The sequence below is a fragment of the Branchiostoma lanceolatum genome, chromosome 13 (assembly GCF_035083965.1).
Source record: "Branchiostoma lanceolatum isolate klBraLanc5 chromosome 13, klBraLanc5.hap2, whole genome shotgun sequence".
Lineage (NCBI taxonomy): Eukaryota > Metazoa > Chordata > Leptocardii > Amphioxiformes > Branchiostomatidae > Branchiostoma > Branchiostoma lanceolatum.
The window spans coordinates 14,069,270-14,087,459 of record NC_089734.1 but is presented as its reverse complement, the minus strand read 5'-3'; the positions used below and the strand labels follow the sequence as shown (position 1 = coordinate 14,087,459).

At 39.0% G+C, this 18,190-nt stretch overlaps 2 protein-coding genes across 2 annotated transcripts in view; both read right to left on the bottom strand.

The window, feature by feature from the left end:
* Nucleotides 1-4,292: 4,292 nt before the first annotated feature.
* On the bottom strand, nucleotides 4,293-15,793 carry LOC136447675 (mucin-2-like). Its single transcript, XM_066446717.1, has 18 exons — nucleotides 15,779-15,793; nucleotides 14,989-15,187; nucleotides 14,071-14,246; nucleotides 13,471-13,566; nucleotides 13,175-13,232; nucleotides 12,691-12,756; nucleotides 11,879-12,085; nucleotides 11,159-11,277; nucleotides 10,358-10,505; nucleotides 9,786-9,833; nucleotides 8,873-9,167; nucleotides 8,205-8,326; nucleotides 7,408-7,620; nucleotides 7,013-7,120; nucleotides 6,124-6,303; nucleotides 5,622-5,753; nucleotides 4,741-4,961; nucleotides 4,293-4,298 (listed from the first exon to the last, which is right to left on the bottom strand). The coding sequence occupies exons 1-18, from the start codon at nucleotides 15,791-15,793 to the stop codon at nucleotides 4,293-4,295; spliced, it is 2,409 nt and encodes an 802-aa protein (XP_066302814.1).
* Nucleotides 15,794-17,195: 1,402 nt separating this feature from the next.
* The window catches only part of LOC136447674 (mucin-6-like), a 32,399-nt gene continuing 31,404 nt past the window's right edge, over nucleotides 17,196-18,190 (bottom strand). The window contains exon 41 of the mRNA XM_066446716.1: nucleotides 17,196-17,875. Coding sequence (XP_066302813.1) covers nucleotides 17,196-17,875 — 680 coding nt within the window. The remainder of the gene's footprint in view (nucleotides 17,876-18,190) is intronic.

The window sequence follows — 18,190 nt, the reverse complement described above, 5'->3', positions numbered from 1 at the left end:
TGCAAATATTTGACGGGCATGCAGTCACATTGGTCGAACCGCTAATTGTGATTGACTGTCAGGATCAGTCTATTAGGGCTTGGATTTTCTATCAGTTCTCATCACAAAACGGCATCATCTCTTTGCTCCTTTTGTCGATATGTAATGGTTTAGTGTTATTGAAACTTACTGTGTGTAGGAATGACTAGAAATTGATTTTTTTATCCAAGTTTTAAGCCTCACAAAATGCTCTGGGTTCCTTTAAGGCCAGAAGTGTAATGACAGAAGCGCCACCTACCGAGTATGAAGTGTCTGTGTCGGCATCGTAGCAGCTGCAGTGCTGCGCGACCTTGGCGCAGTAGTCCCCGACCTTGACCAGGTCGTCCCCCCGACACTCGCAGGTCCTGGAGCAGGGGACGGCCTCGGGGCTACAGATCAGGTTACCACTGCAGTCCTCCTCACAGTGGCACCTCTCGTCACAGACTGAATTCGAACAATAATCCATGCATTGATAAAGGTTCGATATTCAGGTAAACAATGCTTACAAACAACTTAATCTTAACGTTTGCAACACCATAAGCAAGACCATAGCACGTCCAGAGCAAAAAAAAAACAAAAAACAGAAGTTCTGTTGCAGTACCAAGGTTACACACAAGGGGGCCCAAAATCGATCTTGACCTTCGTCTTCCCAAGACGAACTTACATACTAATTATAATTGTAATCCTGATTCAGAGGTTTGTAAGTTATGCTTAATACAAAATCAGGAAACACACACAGACGGACACTCTCACACACACACACACACACACACACACACACAAAGACAGAGACGCCAAAAACTATACCTCCAATTTCACTTCTGTAACAACAGATACTGAATATTCTGTTCATCAGTTTGGGACACTTGAGCTTTGCTGCATGTTTTCTTACCTTTGAGTTTGCAGCTGAAACAATGGTAATTCAACAAAGTGGAAGAAGGAGCAAGTGTTTGTGGTGTGATGAGCCAAAATGATCTAGAGTCTGATCTAGAGTCAAACTGCGAACTTATTAAAAGACATTGCAGAAGTTTTGATATTTACAGTGTTACTCCCTGATGTGTTGTTTGACAGCCATTATCACACATCGGAACAGGACCAATGAAATACCACAAAAGCCTTAGCATTAAATGTTAATTAATTTCTGTCCTTACCATACTGTGGCGTAGTAGTGATGGCACTGGTCAGCACAGATGTAGTGGTGGTCACTGCTGGGAGGGCAGTTGTAGTGGTCACTTCTAAAAAAGGAACAAAAAAGGCTAGTTTGGAGCAGAAATAACAAGTATAATGTATCATGGCTAAAGGAGAATGGTGTATAACAGAGTTTGCATAGTTTTATCATAGATAGCATTCTGCTTTTGATCTGCAGTTTCAAAGGAAGCTGCTAGGAGTATTGCCCTTTCTGTCAAACTCACCAGCTGGCGTAGTAGTGTGATAGTCAGCTTTTTTTACATCATAGAGCTATGAGCTAAAAGACTACCTTGTTCACCAATCAAGCAACAACATGACAATCAAATAGTTGTAAAAAACAAAACCTCCTTGGTATAGATGTGATGTGTACAATGCAAGCTTACCCCAGCTCTATCCCCAGTGCAATGATGTTCTGACACTCAGTCTGAGAGGGAGTCAGATCGGCTTCAAGTAGTTTTTAAAAATCCAAACCGAGACCTCAAGGGAAGCATTCATCCTTCAGGAGTGAACGTTTAACATCATCATCATATTCATACTAAAAACATAACTAAGTTTGTGGAGGTAACTGTTTTATGCTTACCCAGTGGGCATCCTCTCAGCTCTATCCTCAGTGCAATGGTGTTTTGCCACTCCTGTGGGTACAACCGGATCTGGGTGGCCACGACCGGTTCAGGCAGCTTGGACTTGGCCACACTGGTGCCATCAGTGTTGCCATCAAACACCTGGGAATAAACAGTGTGTGTAAAAAAATTAGTTTTCTTAAATCTCTTTGTTACTTTTAGGGGAAAAGTGTTCTGCTAAATGTTCACGTATGAAAATGTAGGCTCTGTGCATTAGCTGTGAGTAAATGTAAGGGTTTCTCTCAGATTGCTCAGATTCGAAATCAAAACAAATTTGGTGCCAACCGTTGCATCTTGTAACAATTGCAGTGCAATGGGAAATTAAAATTCAATCTGTCCTTCTGTGTGTTGTTAAAGGCAACTTAAGCAATTCATGGGCATGAAAACTTCAAATATTCTGAATAAGGCAATCTTTCTTATATTGACATTAACATCCAAATATTAGTTAATTTCCATCATTATTTAATATTTTGGGCTTTTATAAACAGCCCAGATACAAGCCACACGAGAATTATTTCATATATAGGTCTGATAATAGGAAGAAAATAAAGTCAGGAAAGAAATCTTCCTGTGTGCAGACATTTTATGAGGAATTTAACTTTTGATTGCCCATTCAATGAAGACAATAGTTTTCCCCTTTAGTGGATAGCAACAAAGATTTTAGATGTCAAAGTCCCAATCTTCTATATACAAAACTGTGGATGGAAAGTATTTCTGTATAGAGCACGAAAGCTGCAATAAAATGACATTAAAAAACATGATGAGAAAGAAAATAATCTAATTGTAATTATAGTAAAAAAAAAACAATCCTTACCTGTTCTACTGGTTCCTGTCCCTCCTCAGTTCCAGGTTCAGTGACAAATGTCCACTCCTCCCCATCTACAGAGAAGGCCACCTTGTACTTAGTCACATAACCCTCATCTCCACCTCCCTGGGTCACTATGGATGTGATCTAGGTAAAGAAAAATGACAGAATTTGTTTAGTGTAAGACTAACCAAATTTGAAAATTACCCATCAAAAACCTTCAAAATAAAAGGCAAAATAGTAACAGTAACATTACAAACAAATGATTCCAAATTTTAACCAGTTGCTTTAGTACCTTTTACCTTGTGAATTGTTTGAAAGGAAATGCTTTCATTTTCTAAATTTTAAATTTGATTTTACCTGAAGTAGTGGAATTGCAGCATTGTTCAGTCTTATTTGAATGATACATATTAACATTTATTTCACAAAATGTAATTTTTCAGCCAACTAATATCATGTATTCTATAGGAATATTTCAAAACAATGACATCCAATGACAATCAGCATATCAAGAGATTATACAGGGTAAACACTTTTGTTTCACCTGAACTGGTTCCTTGAACTGTACTTCCAGGTACTCCTCTGGGTTATTCTCTACAGGTGACCAGTACTCAGGTGTAGACTCAGTGCCAGGTGTAGTATTTCCTTCAGGTGTACCATGTGTTGTCTTTCCTTCAGGTGTGGCAGCTGTTGTTGTCTTGTCTTCAGGCTTAAGACGTGCATCTTCAGGTAGATGGTCTGGCTCGGAGGAAGAAGCTGTGAAGGTCGGTTCTGGGGCTTCGGTCTGCGTAGTGTTCAGTTCCACTTTCAGAGCGATGTTTTCTTCCCAGTCTTCAGGGAAGATTTGTACCAGTTTGGCCTCCACTGGTTCAGACAACTCATTTGTTACTGGGGTGGTACCATCAGTGTTGCCATCAAACAGCTGAAAAGAGATCACAAAATTAAAAACAAATCCAAATTTTGCAACTACAGTAAACTAACCAATGTTAAAAGATTGTGCAAGAAAAAAAGGTTTTAGTATGTCGAGTTGTTATAGATATACACTGAGGACACAAGTACTTTATTTCATCATCACAGTATTGTTTTAAAAAGCAGACCATTGCCTTGAGTGAAAATGTGCAAATAAAAGTTAAAATGAATCAAACAATTGTGAAGTTGAAAGAAAACTAGTAGGTATGACTTTTTTTACACCACACACTTCAATCCCTCAACAATCAACAGTATTTATAAACTGTTACCTTATTATTGATAAGCAAATTTCATACTATAGATAATTTGTTGGGTCTGAAATCGAGCTACTCATCATAATCACCATCATCATCAATGTTGTGACAGAGGAATACAATAATAGAAAAAAGAAACAAATTAACAAACAGCATAACATAAGAATGTTTTCAACACACCTTATCCACTGGTTCCTGTCCCTCCTCAGTTCCAGGTTCAGTAACAAATGTCCACTCCTCCCCATCTACAGAGTAGGCCACCTTGTACTTAGTCACATAACCCTCATCTCCTCCTCCCTGGGTAGTGATGGAGGTGATCTGGAAGGAAAAGAACAACAGATTAAGTACAAACTTTCTGTAACTTGTAGAGTGTTCTTTACAACTGGCTTTGTTGTAGACTACAGAAGTGAAAACTAAAAGTCTAAATCCAATGTTAGTCTACGTCTACAGAAATCTGATATTCCAGGGTTAATAGCTAGAAATCTGTGTGTTATTTGCAGTAGATGTACATACGGCCAAGTCAAGTCAAGTACATACAGATTTAATGTACTGGATAAATGTCCGTGTTTAAGTGAGTATGGTAATAGTTTACTACAGTTTCAATTGTTCTGAACGAAGAATTGCAGCCCTTTTTGGCACTAATATACACGTATCAGTATACAAGATGCAAGTTTGGGATTTGAACCATTAACTGTCTGGTCCAGGAGAAGGTTTTCTAACCACTGATGTATCGTGTCATGGTGTCATCACTCCTGAGAAGGACTCTTACCTTGATTGATTTTTTATTTTATTTTTTTCTTGCTAAAAACACCATTATACTTTTCCTATGTCCAAGGAACTAGATTGCATTTTCATGCACATGTATAATATTGTATTTCTTGCTGACCTCAACAGGCTCCTCAAACTGGACTTCCAGGTACTCTCCAGGCTTGTTCTCCTCAGGAGACCAGTAGGCTGGCTCCTCAGGTTTCTCAGGCTCCTCCTCAGGACTGAGGCGGCCCTGTTCTGGGGTGTGGTCAGGCTCAGAGGAGGAGGCTGTCAGACTGTGCTGGGGAACGTTGGGGTTCTCAAGACCAAGCTCTATACCCATCTTCTCATCACAGTAACCTGTAGAAAGAAATAGTTAACACAGTTTTCACTTTAGGCCATGTTGATTTGATTATAATAACAATAACTTTATTGCACAACAATTGTATGGACGATATCCTCTAGGGATCCCAAAATTGATGCGAGCCGGCAAATAGAAAAAAGTTTGGCCCCCCCAAAAAAGTTGCCTTCATTATGAAATCTATGTGGTCAGAAAGGATGAACAAAACTTAACACACAGAATATGGTACGTGGGATAATAGATTCTTTATTTCCGTTCTTTAACATCTTCTTCTTTGACTTTGGAATTGACTTTGGCATTCTATGACATTAGTATCCGTTTCCCAAAATATTCTTTTGCAATTTACACCATATATTTTCTCATTTTGCAGCTGCTTTTTATGATTTACCATATGGTCAAAAACTTTTTTGGGGGGAAATGGACGAAAATTGATGCGCCCCCGGATGTCATTCATAGAATCAAATCTGAAGAAATTTGCCACAGATAAAGAAACAATATGATAAAAAGAAATTGATGAGCACCTGGCCTTCTTTCCTATTGATCCAAAAGTTGATATGCGGTGACATATTTTTGATGTCTTAAGCCAGGCACTATATCTTGGACAAATAGATATCTTCTAACACCAAGTTATGATTTGAGGAATATGACTAATACTTCACCTGAAGGACTTGTAACTGTGGTGGTCTTGATCATAGTAGTGACAGTGGTTTTGGAGGGCTGTTCTGTTGTCATGACAACAACCTTCCTTGTGGTGTGTTCCACCAATGGTGTGGATTCCTCTGGGGTCACCTCTGTTGAAAAAAAAACACAAAACAAAAATAACTAAAAATATGAAAACTCTTGGAAAACTTTTTGACTAAAATTTTGTACAAAATGTACAATTTTACGAATTCAGTTCTATGTATCTTATATTTAAGTGCACAAGGCAAGCTTAATTCTCAGACTAGGTAGTTAGCTATTGTCCTCAAGAAACAGATTTCTTCCCTGTTTTGGCACCTACATTTACAATTAACATATCAAAAGTTTTTGAAAGATTCTTATTGACTCCTGATGGAATAATGCAATTGTCATATTAAATGAGAAGTTGTGAATGTTGAAGTCATCAATATTGCTAAAAAAATCATAGTTTAGCCAAACTGTTGTTTGAAGAGCTTTTCTGACCTGTGACCTCTGGCACAGACTCAGTTGTAAAGGGCAACTGGGTTGACCCAGGCACCGAGGCTGATGGGAAGGCTGTGCTGAGTGCAGCAGAGGTCGTCAGGCCTGCCAAGGTCGTGTGGAGAGGCTCCGACTTAGAGGTGGTCTCAGTCTGGGCTGTGTATGTCTTCTTAGTTGTACCCTCTGTTTCACATAAGGAAAAAGACTACAAGTTTAGTTAGAAAAACAAGGATATTTTAAATCCTGAGGGGAGCAGAGTTTGCAAGGCTTTTCAGGATTGTATGGAGAGCTCTTACTAGCTTTAATGTGGTTCAATTTTTGGCTGCATAAGTGTTCTTGGTTGTGCTCTCCTTCAAATACAAAAAAAATAGTAGTTCAGAAATGTATACTTTATATGTAAGTAGAAAGCATTTTGAAGTGTTTAAGTTGCAAAGTAAATTCATATTTTTCTAGACGTCTTTTAGTTGGTGTCTGCTGATTATGCACAGAATCATATTCAGGGACAAAGACATTCTATGGAGTAAAGTAGAAAGAAGCAGTATTGCGCTATGAGTAAAAAAAAATTTCTACAGCTAGTATTTACAACCTAGATTCAAAACATATCTTATAATGTTAATTCATTTTTAAGTTTTCTTTCAATGGATAGATGACAAAGCAGGACTGACTTAATCCTTAAGCAGATGTAGGAATCTCAATATCTTTCTTCGTGTTATTGCAACATTGGTAGTCATTGCTATCATTGCATTTTTTATTTGAAAAACGTTTTGCCTGTTAGAAAATACATAGTCCTAGAAAAGATCACCACCTTGCCCAAAACAGGCCTTAAACACTGAGAATGAGCCAGATCTTTACATCTGTTTTAAGATTAGGATTGATCGACTGATTGACTGACCAGGTGCTGCTGTTGTCTTCTCCATGAGTTGTTCGGAGGTGATGGTCAGGGTGGTTGTGGTGACATGGACCTCATGAGTAGGCTGGACTGGACCTGTTTGTTCAGTCACTGGAAAGAACAACATCCAGTTTGAAAATGTCCTTCAACCTCACAGATTTACATGCAAAAGATAGAAATTGACTAATGTTGCTCTGTAACTGAACCAAACACTACCATAACCCAAGTATGCTCTTCTACATGACATGCAATATTACAGTGACAAGTTGAAAAACATGGATCACAACATTTTAGAATTAGAATTAGAATTTTTTTTCAAATTAAAAGTAGATGCAGTTTCCAGATCAACTGTGCCTACATAATTTTTGTTAATTTCATTCATTAATTTCAATATTTACCTGGAGTTTCCTCAGTCTCTGATACTGTAGGTGTGGCTGTTGACCCCATGACCTTGGTTGTCTTGACAACACTGACAGTAGAGGCTGCTGGGAAGGCTGTGGTCTCCTCCTCTGGACTGGCAGAAGTCTGTCCCGGTAGGATTGTTGTTTCACTCACCACGACGCTCTTGGTGGTACTCTCCACTGTCGGGGCTGTTGAAGGCTTCTCAGTTCCTTTGAAAAAGAGATTGTCTAAATTGGTATTGTAGGAAATTTGTGAAAGGAATTTTGAGTGGCATAAATTGACAACAGCACAACTCATGGAAGCCTCAGAAAAAATAATCCTCAAAGTGAAATCTTTTGATTATTTTCAAATTTTTAATTTCAATAATTCATTACAAAACAAGGCTCAAAGGACACTAGAGCTTAAGGATTACTTAAACCCTAAATGAAGACTGATAGATACAAAAAAGTATGCAACAGACCTGTCCTTGGTACTGAAAGCAAAGGTGTTATGTTGTGTCCTCCTCAGAATGAAAGCATTTTCTATTGTGTCATCAGAGTACAGGATCAACAATACAAACAAACAGTGTTTTTCTAATTTTGCTAGTCTTTTAGTAACATGTATGAAATAGATGTATTCAAGGATTGTTTGTCAATAAACTTAGTATGCAGTGAATGATAATAGATATGTTTTTTTTTCAGTTAAGATGATTACAGATGTGTGTGTGTGTGTATGTGTTTGTGTGAGTTTTCTGTTAAGATATGTTTTCATAAAAGACTATATCGGTGGGTGACTTTTCAAAATGTAAGTATACCTTGGCATGCGCAGAAGAACCTGACTTTGTAGTCGTAGCAGGCAGGGATTGGAGTCTGCTTGTTGTTGTAACACACCAGCCCAACTGTGGTGGAACACTCCACCTCACTCTGGAAAGCAGCCCTGGAGAAGAGTCAACAACAATGAGCTTTATCATGATACTCTGGTAAAAAAATTATTGCTTTAATATTGTTGATGGAAAAAAGAGGACCGCAAGTGTTGAAATATTTGCTGTGGTATAATGTTTGTGGTTTTTGCATTGACCTCTTTACCAAGAACCTAATATCACTGTGAAAATGCTTGTTTTGTCTTCTGCCTGCCTACCCAATTATTTTAAATGCGAACCTAAAATAATTGCAAAACACCCATATTTAAGTCACGGCAGTAACTTATGAATGCTAATTTAATCAGATACAATGACTCAATGTTTGGCACTTTTCCACCTTTAAATATTACAGCTTTCCTTGCTTTCTGGGGAAAATATCACATTTTCCTTTTCATTCTTTTAAGAAATCAAGAATATTTATCGTAATGTTTTCCGCTTGCTATACAGTCTCTGGACAAGCTCCAATATATAGTCTATAGATTTGGAAAAAAAGTCTGATACTTTAGTCAACAATACTGCTTCAGTCAACCTCAAAACAATGACCTCTACAAGGTTTTCCTCACCTATAGTCCAGGTCCATACTGACTGTGTGACACTGGATATCAGTGATCATCTCTTCCCCACAGAAGTCAAACTTCTTCCTCAGGTTCTCCAGTGTCTCAAACTCTCCCATGGACACAGGGGAGGGGTAGGAGGCGCTCATCCAGTCAGTCCAGGAGCCCTGGCAGCTGGGCTCCGTGGAGATGGGTCGGGTAGTCTCACTCCAGGGCTCCGTGGAGTAGGGTCGGGTAGTCTCAGTCCAGGGCTCCGTGGAGAAGATTGTGGTTGACTCACTCAAAGGCTGCTCTGTCTCTGGTGCTGATATTGGGAATGAAAAGATAAACTTTAGCTCACAAAATAGTTATTCTTCCACTGGGTGTGACAGAGGAGACAGAAGCTACGTACATTATTTACAGGTTCATTGTACCTGGGAAATTCCCTTAGCTCTTTTTGATAAGTACAATGAACAGTAGACCATGAATTTATGTCGCATAGTTACCCAGGTCGTTCGGCGTAATATAACCAGCTGCTACTGCGCCTCGTGCCTGCGAAGCTGCTGTGTTACGCCGAATGGCGGTTATACCGGCTATATAGATACGGATACAGATACACATCCTAAGGACTGCAACCTTTCCAGAAGCGTGCATGTCGCGTGCACAGCTGGCATCAAACTCCTAACCTCTTGGTCCAGAGGCAGAGTCTCTAACCACTGGACTAAGCACTCTAATGTAGAAATGATCTGTATATCACTGTGGACATGATTCACACAAGAATTGAAAGTGCTGAAACTTTCTCTTTGGGGAATTTGCTGCTTCACTGCAACAGGATCTTCCTAGACTTGAATAAAAACATGTGTGTTGCCTACATTAAGATTGTAACTCAATTACTTGACACAAAAAATTACGAAGTATCATCTAGTTCAACTTAAGAACTCACTTGTAGCAGTTTCTGAAGTTGTTGTCAGCTCCGAGACAGTAGTGGTTTCTAAAGAGAAATAAAGAAAAAAATTCTTGTTTCAGTACATGTAAGTAGTAGGATTTTAGCAATCAGAGAACTGGTCTACAATGTTATTATGGTGCTATAGTGACATTACATAACACCATACTTTCAGAACCAAGGACATGTCTAGCTATGTTGAACATTCCAACATTTCATTGTAAGAGACCCCAATGGCAAAACTTATCAAATTATTGTTTTCTATTTTTTTCTTAAACTAGCACATTTCAGTTCCTTAATCATTACTCTTTGTCCTTGGACTTTGCTTTTATTTTGAAAACAGTAGTTTGCCACTGATAGATATACTGTAAATGGAAAAATGTTCACAGGGATTTAATTTCCAGTAGGGAGAAAACGGAGTGTTCACGGTTGTTTTGCGTTTGAAACAATAGTAGCGCTACAGTCATACAATGTGGTAGTTTTAAGTTTGCCATAAAGAGTTCACCGCAAAAAAACTGGGAACTTAAAACCACCCCCAATATTTCTGCATTTACATTATCTTCAATACTCACCAGTGGTGTAAGGGCAACCAATGAACTCTAGCCTGAGTGCTGGGGCCTGTTCCCAGTCTACAGGCAGTACCCGGACGTACCGAGCCACGATAGTGCTGCTTAGCCTGTTCTCAACCATACTGTTGTCATTGGTGTTGGCGTGGAAGATCTGAAAAGGCAACAGAGCTCAAATTGTCATAGAAAAGAAAAATGAGCAAATACTTGTGTTAGTTTAACAATAAAACAAAATTGAGCAAATTCCTAGATTTTTGTTGAGACAAGTACAAAGGATAAAGGAGGTTTTTGCTGTGTTTTAAGTTTGTGGTTGAAAGCATATTGTAATACAGTAGTGATATATATAGATGCATTTTCCTGGTGTTATGATTTTGCGGTGGAAAACTTGGAAAAAAATAAAACCCTCACAAACTTTTTAAGATTAACAGTACTTATGCAACAATGCTCATTAGCTGGTAAGAAAACTGTATCATTCTAGAGATTTTCTTCTTCATCAGATTTAGGTTTCAGTAAAATGGCATGTATAGAATGGAGTTTGTGTTATCTCGCATAGGACGTGCAGTTAATACATTCTACAGCAGAACCACAATAAAAGCAGAAAAAGACTCTTTGCACACAACCGAGGGCTTTATTCAACCAATGTTTCAGCGTCTGTCTGTCACCTTCCTCAGGGCAATTCTGATTTGTTTACTTTGCACTGCAGCTATAGGTGTCACTGCTTACAGATGCAGCCCCAAAAGTAATTTAAGTATTTACATATATACAGAGATTGTTGATACAAGGAAAAACAGAAGTCTGGCCACAAACCTTTTGTTCTGGAGATGCCTGCTCTCCCTCCTCTAGCGGCTCCTGTTCTGTGTACTCCACCCAGTCAAACCCGTCTTCACTGTACTGGACAGCAAACTTGGTCACCCACATCTCAGAACCTGTGGGTTCAAGTTCAAAGGCATGAATCCATAAGACACAAAAGGATAATACAGTGTACATGACCTTTTTTTGGCCATACAATGTCATAATCTTTTCCCACGTTTTCCTTATATGCTGGTCTTAACACAACAGAAAACGAATTCTTTGGGTCGCATAGCCCAAAAAGTTGCAAAGTCCAGATGTGTTGGTGTTCACAGCCAAGTATTACCAATTGAGATATATCTGAATCTTGCTTCAGGTTAGTGCACAAAGGAATGCATGTCAATCTACCGTTATAAGCATGGCAGGCCTTCCTGAATCAACTTTTGAGCGTTGCCTGCCGGCCCTCCTAAACGTACTGCTAAGCGTTGCCAATACCACCCCCATACAGACCCTTGTACACCCTTGTGGTGACTTAAATGTGGCAATCATTAGTAAGAGTTAGTGCTTATAGCAATGCATGTTGCTGGCCTTCCTGAATTAACGTTAAAGCCTTGACTGCCAATGCTCCTAAATCTACTGTTAAGCATTGCATGCCAGTGCCACCCCCATACTGACCCTCACACATTAAATGTGGCAACCATGATGATGACAATAATGACGATAATACTTCTTCCTTACCTCCGCTTCCCTGTGTGGCAATGCTGGTGATCTTTGTTGTCTCTGTAAAGTCCACCTGTATGTACTCCTCATTAGGTAGACTGTCTGCCTTTGGAGTCCATGGCTTTCCTGACAGTCTCCCAAGTCCAGGGCTACCGGCAGAGGAGTAACTGATCTGTTCATCGGAGATGGAGCTGTCCTGAAGGCCAAGCTTAGCATAGCAGATTGCTGAAAAATTAAAGTGTCTGTTAGTGCTATTGTTGAAAAATTTTCAGGACAGGTTGTCAGAAAATATTTTAAAAATGAAACATGTCTGTAGATACACAATAAAGAACATATAAGCAGATAGAGGGATTAGGTAAAATTCACGGTACACTCCATAATATTTTTTTATATGAAAGCTCATAAGGCCACACCAATTTTTTTGTTGCTTCACGGAATAGCGTCTCCTGTTTTTCCCATGTAGACAAAAAAGTTGGGTCGCTATTCTCATTCACGATTACGATTTTACTATTCGTTCAGTTGCAAGACCCACTAGCCACCAAAATAGATTATAAAGGCCTGCACATACCTAAAAAGTGTGGTCATAATTTTTCATTTCTTACAACTATTTCTCAATATTAATCCATACATCACATAGCAAAAGGCAATTTTGTTACTGAGATAGTACTAGATCAAAGAAAGGGGTGCATTGCATAAAATGAGCCATACAAAACTGAAATCTTCAGAGAATCAACAAATGAAATTGGTGTGGCCTAAAGGAAGTGGTATTATGTGAGCTCTTTAGCTCATATTGTCCTTCAAAGAAAATGGATTTGTAACAAGTGACTCACCCTGTGTTGTTGTTGTCTGCTGAGGTGTGGTCTTTAGAGGGGCCATGGTGGACACCTTTGTAGTTGCTAATCAAAAATTTTGCAATAATGAGCATACATTTGCTGTACGGTATTCTATATATAGTGAGTGATTCTTTATAGATATGGCAAAGGTGCCTTCAGCTTCAAGTTAAATTAGATTTTTAGAATTGAAAATTGTATTTGTTAATAAGAAAGAAGCTCAAACTTAGTGTTGAAACATCACAGCATTAGCTAAGTGCTTTAGACCTGTAGGATGGAGCAGGTAGGTTCAAAACGTTAAACATACGATAGCAAAATGTCACTTACTGTACTGTGGTTCCTCTGTTGTTGGTGTCTTAGTGGTTATCACTGGGAATGAAAGAAATAAAGATTTTACATATACCACCAATTATACCACTTAATTATAAAACAGTAAGTGCACACAAAGAATGTAATGAATAAAATCAAGTAAGAAGTGTCTTACCTGTAGACTGACAGTAACAACAGCCATCCTCAGGTGTGTTGTCAACAAGTTCTTCATCCTTTAATTGCCAAAAAAATATAATCTAATAAGAAAATTGTAAAAAGGCTTTGCCAGACATAACTAAAAAATATCCTCCATGTTCCAATCAATGAGCTCATTGACAAGGTTGATGAAATCTCTCTTGATGCAATTACTAGTCACCAAGACAATGATGATAATGGTTATTTTATTTATTCTGATAATAAACCGCTGAAGCAAACAACAGGTGAGTTACTGTAGATGATATCCTAACTGACCTTGGAACACTGGATGTTGCACTGACGTTCACACACAGCCTGGTAGTTCTCACATCTACAGAACCTGCAGGATCCAGCCTCCCAGGTCTGACCGGGCTACAGGACAGGTACAAATTAAACATCAATCAGTTCTTGATAATCTTATACAATTAAGATATGATATTGACTATCATTTATGAAGTTTAGATTTTTAAACTCTTTTTTTACCCCTTAGAGGCAAAAGATGGTTGTGTCATAATGCTCTTTTTCTATGCAAAAACCAAGAATTGATTGGTCGGAAAGTCTTCAATGATGTCCATGTACCTCTTGCGTGAAATAGTTGCATAGATGCTGGTTTAAGCTATATTCAGTGCAGCTAAAGATCAAACAAATTCTTACACATCTCTTTTTAAGTCAACCTGGATGTAATAATATCAAGAAAAAATGGGGCCAGTAGGAAAGCCTAAGCTGGTGCCCATATAATGTAATGTAAATTCATTTGAGTTTCCAGCAGCTAGATTTAAAGTCAGGAGAAAAATCAGGATTTTGCTGTTTTTCCTTAGTTTAAAGTTGAAACAATATAAGTAACATAATTGAAGATCGAACAAATGATGACAGTACCTCATATCTAACCCCATCATAGTAGCAGGCACAGTTTGTAGGCTCGGCCACACAGTGGGTTCCCTTCCAGATGTATCCGCTGGGACAGGGCTGACACTCCTCCCCGCAGGGGGCGCTAAGGTCACAGGTCGTGGAGCCGTCACACCGCTCCTGGCAGTAACATGCTGGGGAACACACTGGAGGGGGAGGGATTGAAGAGAGATGACATTCGCATGCAATTTAATGATGTTTTGATGAGAAAATGATAAGTTGTCATTTTCGACCATACCACCATGGGCCTTTATTCCATCTAATACACTGAAAATGGAATTCTTGCTTTTCATTGATGAAGAAAAGTTATCTTCCAGGAAGAAAACAATTCTGTGTGCAAGAATAAGAAAAAGTCAGTGAGGAGGTTAATTTTTTCTTACAATATTTTTTTCTGACCAAGTCGTTTCTTCTCACACATATATGATTGGAAACCTTTAGATATCTTTTGTTGTTGTTACAATTCTTCTGTGGTACAGAATTCATATCAATAGATATAAATGCAGAGAAAATATTCTAAGAAATAATTAACGCCCTCACTAACTTTTTCTTATTCTCATACACAGAACAATTTTCTTTCTTCAGCAAAGAAAAACAAGAATGTCATTTTTTGTAGTGTATTGTACAACCTCCTTAACATTGAGCAGTCAGATTGCATACATCTTCCACTTTAAAAAAAACTGTGCCTTTGTTAAATCTCTAGCACAGCACCCCTGGGAATGCACAGTGTTAAGATATGCAGGAGTGCATTTTACTTAGAGTCTTTGCATTGGAGATATATTTCAATACATTTTCCCAGGGTTGTGGATATATGTGTTAGCGTCTGGCAAAATATGTTTCAATGTCAACAAAAGCAATAAGATTGAATACATAAAAACAAATCAAACTAACCTTTGGGTGTTGTAGACTTAGGCAGCACAGTGGTGCCAGCTGGGCTTGTGAAGGCAGTGCTAAACACAGGTGCAGCTGTAGCAGGTGCAGTGGTGGCAGGTGCAGCAGTTGTAGGTGCAGCTGTTGGCTTGGCTGTTGTAGCTGGAGTTGGCACACACTCACAGCACCTGTCATCTGGATACATCTGGATCATAAAGCCCTGGGGGATACAAAAAATAGAAAAATTTTATTCAATTCTTTATTCATATATAGACATTGCAGACAACACATGGAAAAATTGACAGTAAATTATGATGAATATGACAATTTCTAAAATGCATACTCTTATCTCATACAGCAGAACATTACCTTACTCTCCATTTCATAAAGTAGAGATAGAAGATATCATTATCTTACGAAAGTCTAAAGCATTAAGATCTGAATAAATTTTGTTTACATCAAGGAAAGGTTTGCTGATTTGGTCTTTTCATTGCGATCGCTTCACCTGCAAAAGTATTTGTATCTAGCCCGTCAGGACATTTTATAGTTTACTACACTCTAAACCAACAAAATGGAAAGGTTTGTTTGTGAAATTGGGAAATTGCAAAAACTTGACATAAGAAGGTTTAAAATTCTATCACAGCTTTGTGTTCAGCACCAAGGACAGATACTTGTTGAAAAGCTTCTAATTTTTGTCATGATTCTATATGGCCAACTTTTTTTAAACTAAAATCCCCCAACATTTCAGGGTACAATCATACTCTGTTGGCAACACTTTCTCCAATATCTAAGATGTTAGGAGGTTCTGTACCCAAACTTTCTCCATTCTTAGCTACAGAGATGCTACAAGATTCTGCACTGACCTCTGCACAGTTGTCATAGCTGAGGTCGCAGGCTTTGTTACAGTCCACTTCACCCTGGTCACAAACACACTGCTGGCACTCACTCTCCATCCACATTTCACCATGCTGGGGGAAAAGGCATTTTATCACCATCAATTCTAAACGAATCTACATAATAATGATTATCTACAGATCTAGACACTTCTTTGTTCATTCATTAAGAGGCAGAGCAACCAAAAGAGGTACCGGCAAGATATACATCTCCATCTGCCATGAATACATTGTACACACAATTCATATAGGATAGAAAATTGGGATCACGGAGACAGGGTTGTGTGAAAACATTGATGCAATTTGTTTAGACATCATACAGTTTGCACCAATCTTTTTCTATCATTTGCCTTCCTTCGTTGTTTTGTTAACTTTTGTTTGTAAACTCAGGTCATCTTTTCGAAGCATTTTTCTTCCATTTCATAAAAATCCACACACACTCCTTAAGATTCTTGCAGCCAAGATGGTTCTTACCTGGAACTCCTTGCCCTTGTAGCTGCAGACACAGCTCAGTTCATCCCTCCCATCTGTGCACTGGACGATCCCATCACAAATCAGGTCCTCTGATACACACTTTCCACAGTCATCACAAGCCACGGAACCAACAGGACACACACAGGTTTGTCTGCGGAAACAGAAAAAATACAGAATATTTGGAGTTTCTTTTAACACAACCAGGTAATCTCACCTGCTGACGTTTCGGTGTCTGTCAGACACCTTCTTCAGAAAAAATACATTCAAAAAGCAATTAATGATTCTCATTTTTTTAAACCTCTATCTAACCTTGAAAGTTTATACTCTTCGGCCGAGGCCGTTTTTCAACAGTTCAAGGGAGGAGGTCAGGGGTCCTTGGCCTTTAACATACCATCGGAAAATATAACAAAACAATTCTTTACAAAGATAACATTACATTCAATATTCAATAATCATATTCGGTATTTGAAAATAAGTCTAAGATTTAATATCATTTTCGTGATGAATATGAACAACAGATCGGGTCTTCAGGCATACACTTTCAACAGTCTTCAGAAGTCCTGGACCGAACAAGACACACACAGGTTTTCCTTCACAGGTACATCAGGGGCAATGATTCTTATATACAGTAAAACCTGGCTGGGCAACCACCTGGTGCAGGCAACCACATCCAGTTACAAGTTGTCCATTCTTACATGCATGTAGTTAACCCTACCCTGTCCTCAGCAACACTTTTTTCTCAGTCCCTTGAATTCTTGAATCCAGGTTTGACTTTATTGCATTGTATGGGTATAAAAACAACTAAGTCAGAAAAATGAAGAGCTCACCAAATCATAAATTTGGATTTATGTTAAGCATATTTTAGAAATATTGCAGATCAATGTACCTGGTAGTGGTTTCCATGGTTGTCTGTGGGGGTACAGTCTCAAGCTTGTTCTGAGGTCCAGTTGTGGAGGCAACGCCTTGTGTGGTGTGTTCAGGCATTCCAGTGTAGTACGGTTCAGTCTCACTTTCTGGTTTGGTGGTACCGTACTCAGGCCTGGTTGTGTGTTCTGGTTTGTAGGTACCGGTGTGGTAGCTCTCAGGTTCGGTGGAACTGTACTCTGGCCTAGTTGTGTGTTCTGGTTCAGGTTTGTAGGTACCGGTGTGGTAGCTTTCTGGTTTGGTTGTGTGTTCTGGTTCAGGTTTGTAGGTACCGGTGTGGTAGCTCTCGGGTTCAGTGGTACTGTACTCTGGCCTGGTTGTGTACTCTGGTTCAGGTTTGTAGGTACCGGTGTGGTAGCTCTCAGGTTCAGTGGTACTGTACTCTGGCCTGGTTGTGTGTTCTGGTTCAGGTTTGTAGGTACCGGTGTGGTAGCTCTCAGGTTCAGTGGTACTGTACTCTGGCCTGGTTGTGTGTTCTGGTTTGTAGGTACCGGTGTGGTAGCTCTCAGGTTCAGTGGTACTATACTCTGGCCTGGTTGTGTGTTCTGGTTCAGGTTTGTAGGTACCAGTGTGGTAGCTCTCTGGTTCTGTCGTTGTTTCAGGTACTGTAGTTGGGACTGAATCGGGTAACACAAAGTCATGCCTAAGCTAAGATGTAAGCATAATCAGTTTTAAAACCATGATGGCAGCCAGATCCACACATAGATACAATCAATGTATGAAAATACTAGCAGGGTTTTACTTCTACATTCTGTCCCATATTGCAAACAATACAATTTAGTCAGTGCTGCACAGCTATCTCTGTCAGCAGGAAGACAGTTTAAGACTGTTTCACGGTGAAAGCTTGAAAATGTGACACTCAAATTCTTTGCTTACGGTGTATTAAGTTCAAATCGTGCAGCTTTCTTATCACGGGAAATCTATGCATTGCC

Excerpts from the sequence above, each read along its gene's own strand:
- LOC136447675 (XM_066446717.1), bottom strand. Across the intron at positions 10,506-11,158 it reads AGGCATCTCCAGAACAAAAG|ATCTTCCACGCCAACACCAA; the intron begins GTTTGTGGCCAG and ends TTGCCTTTTCAG. Across the intron at positions 8,327-8,872 it reads AGTATGGACCTGGACTATAG|GGCTGCTTTCCAGAGTGAGG; the intron begins GTGAGGAAAACC and ends ACTCTTCTCCAG.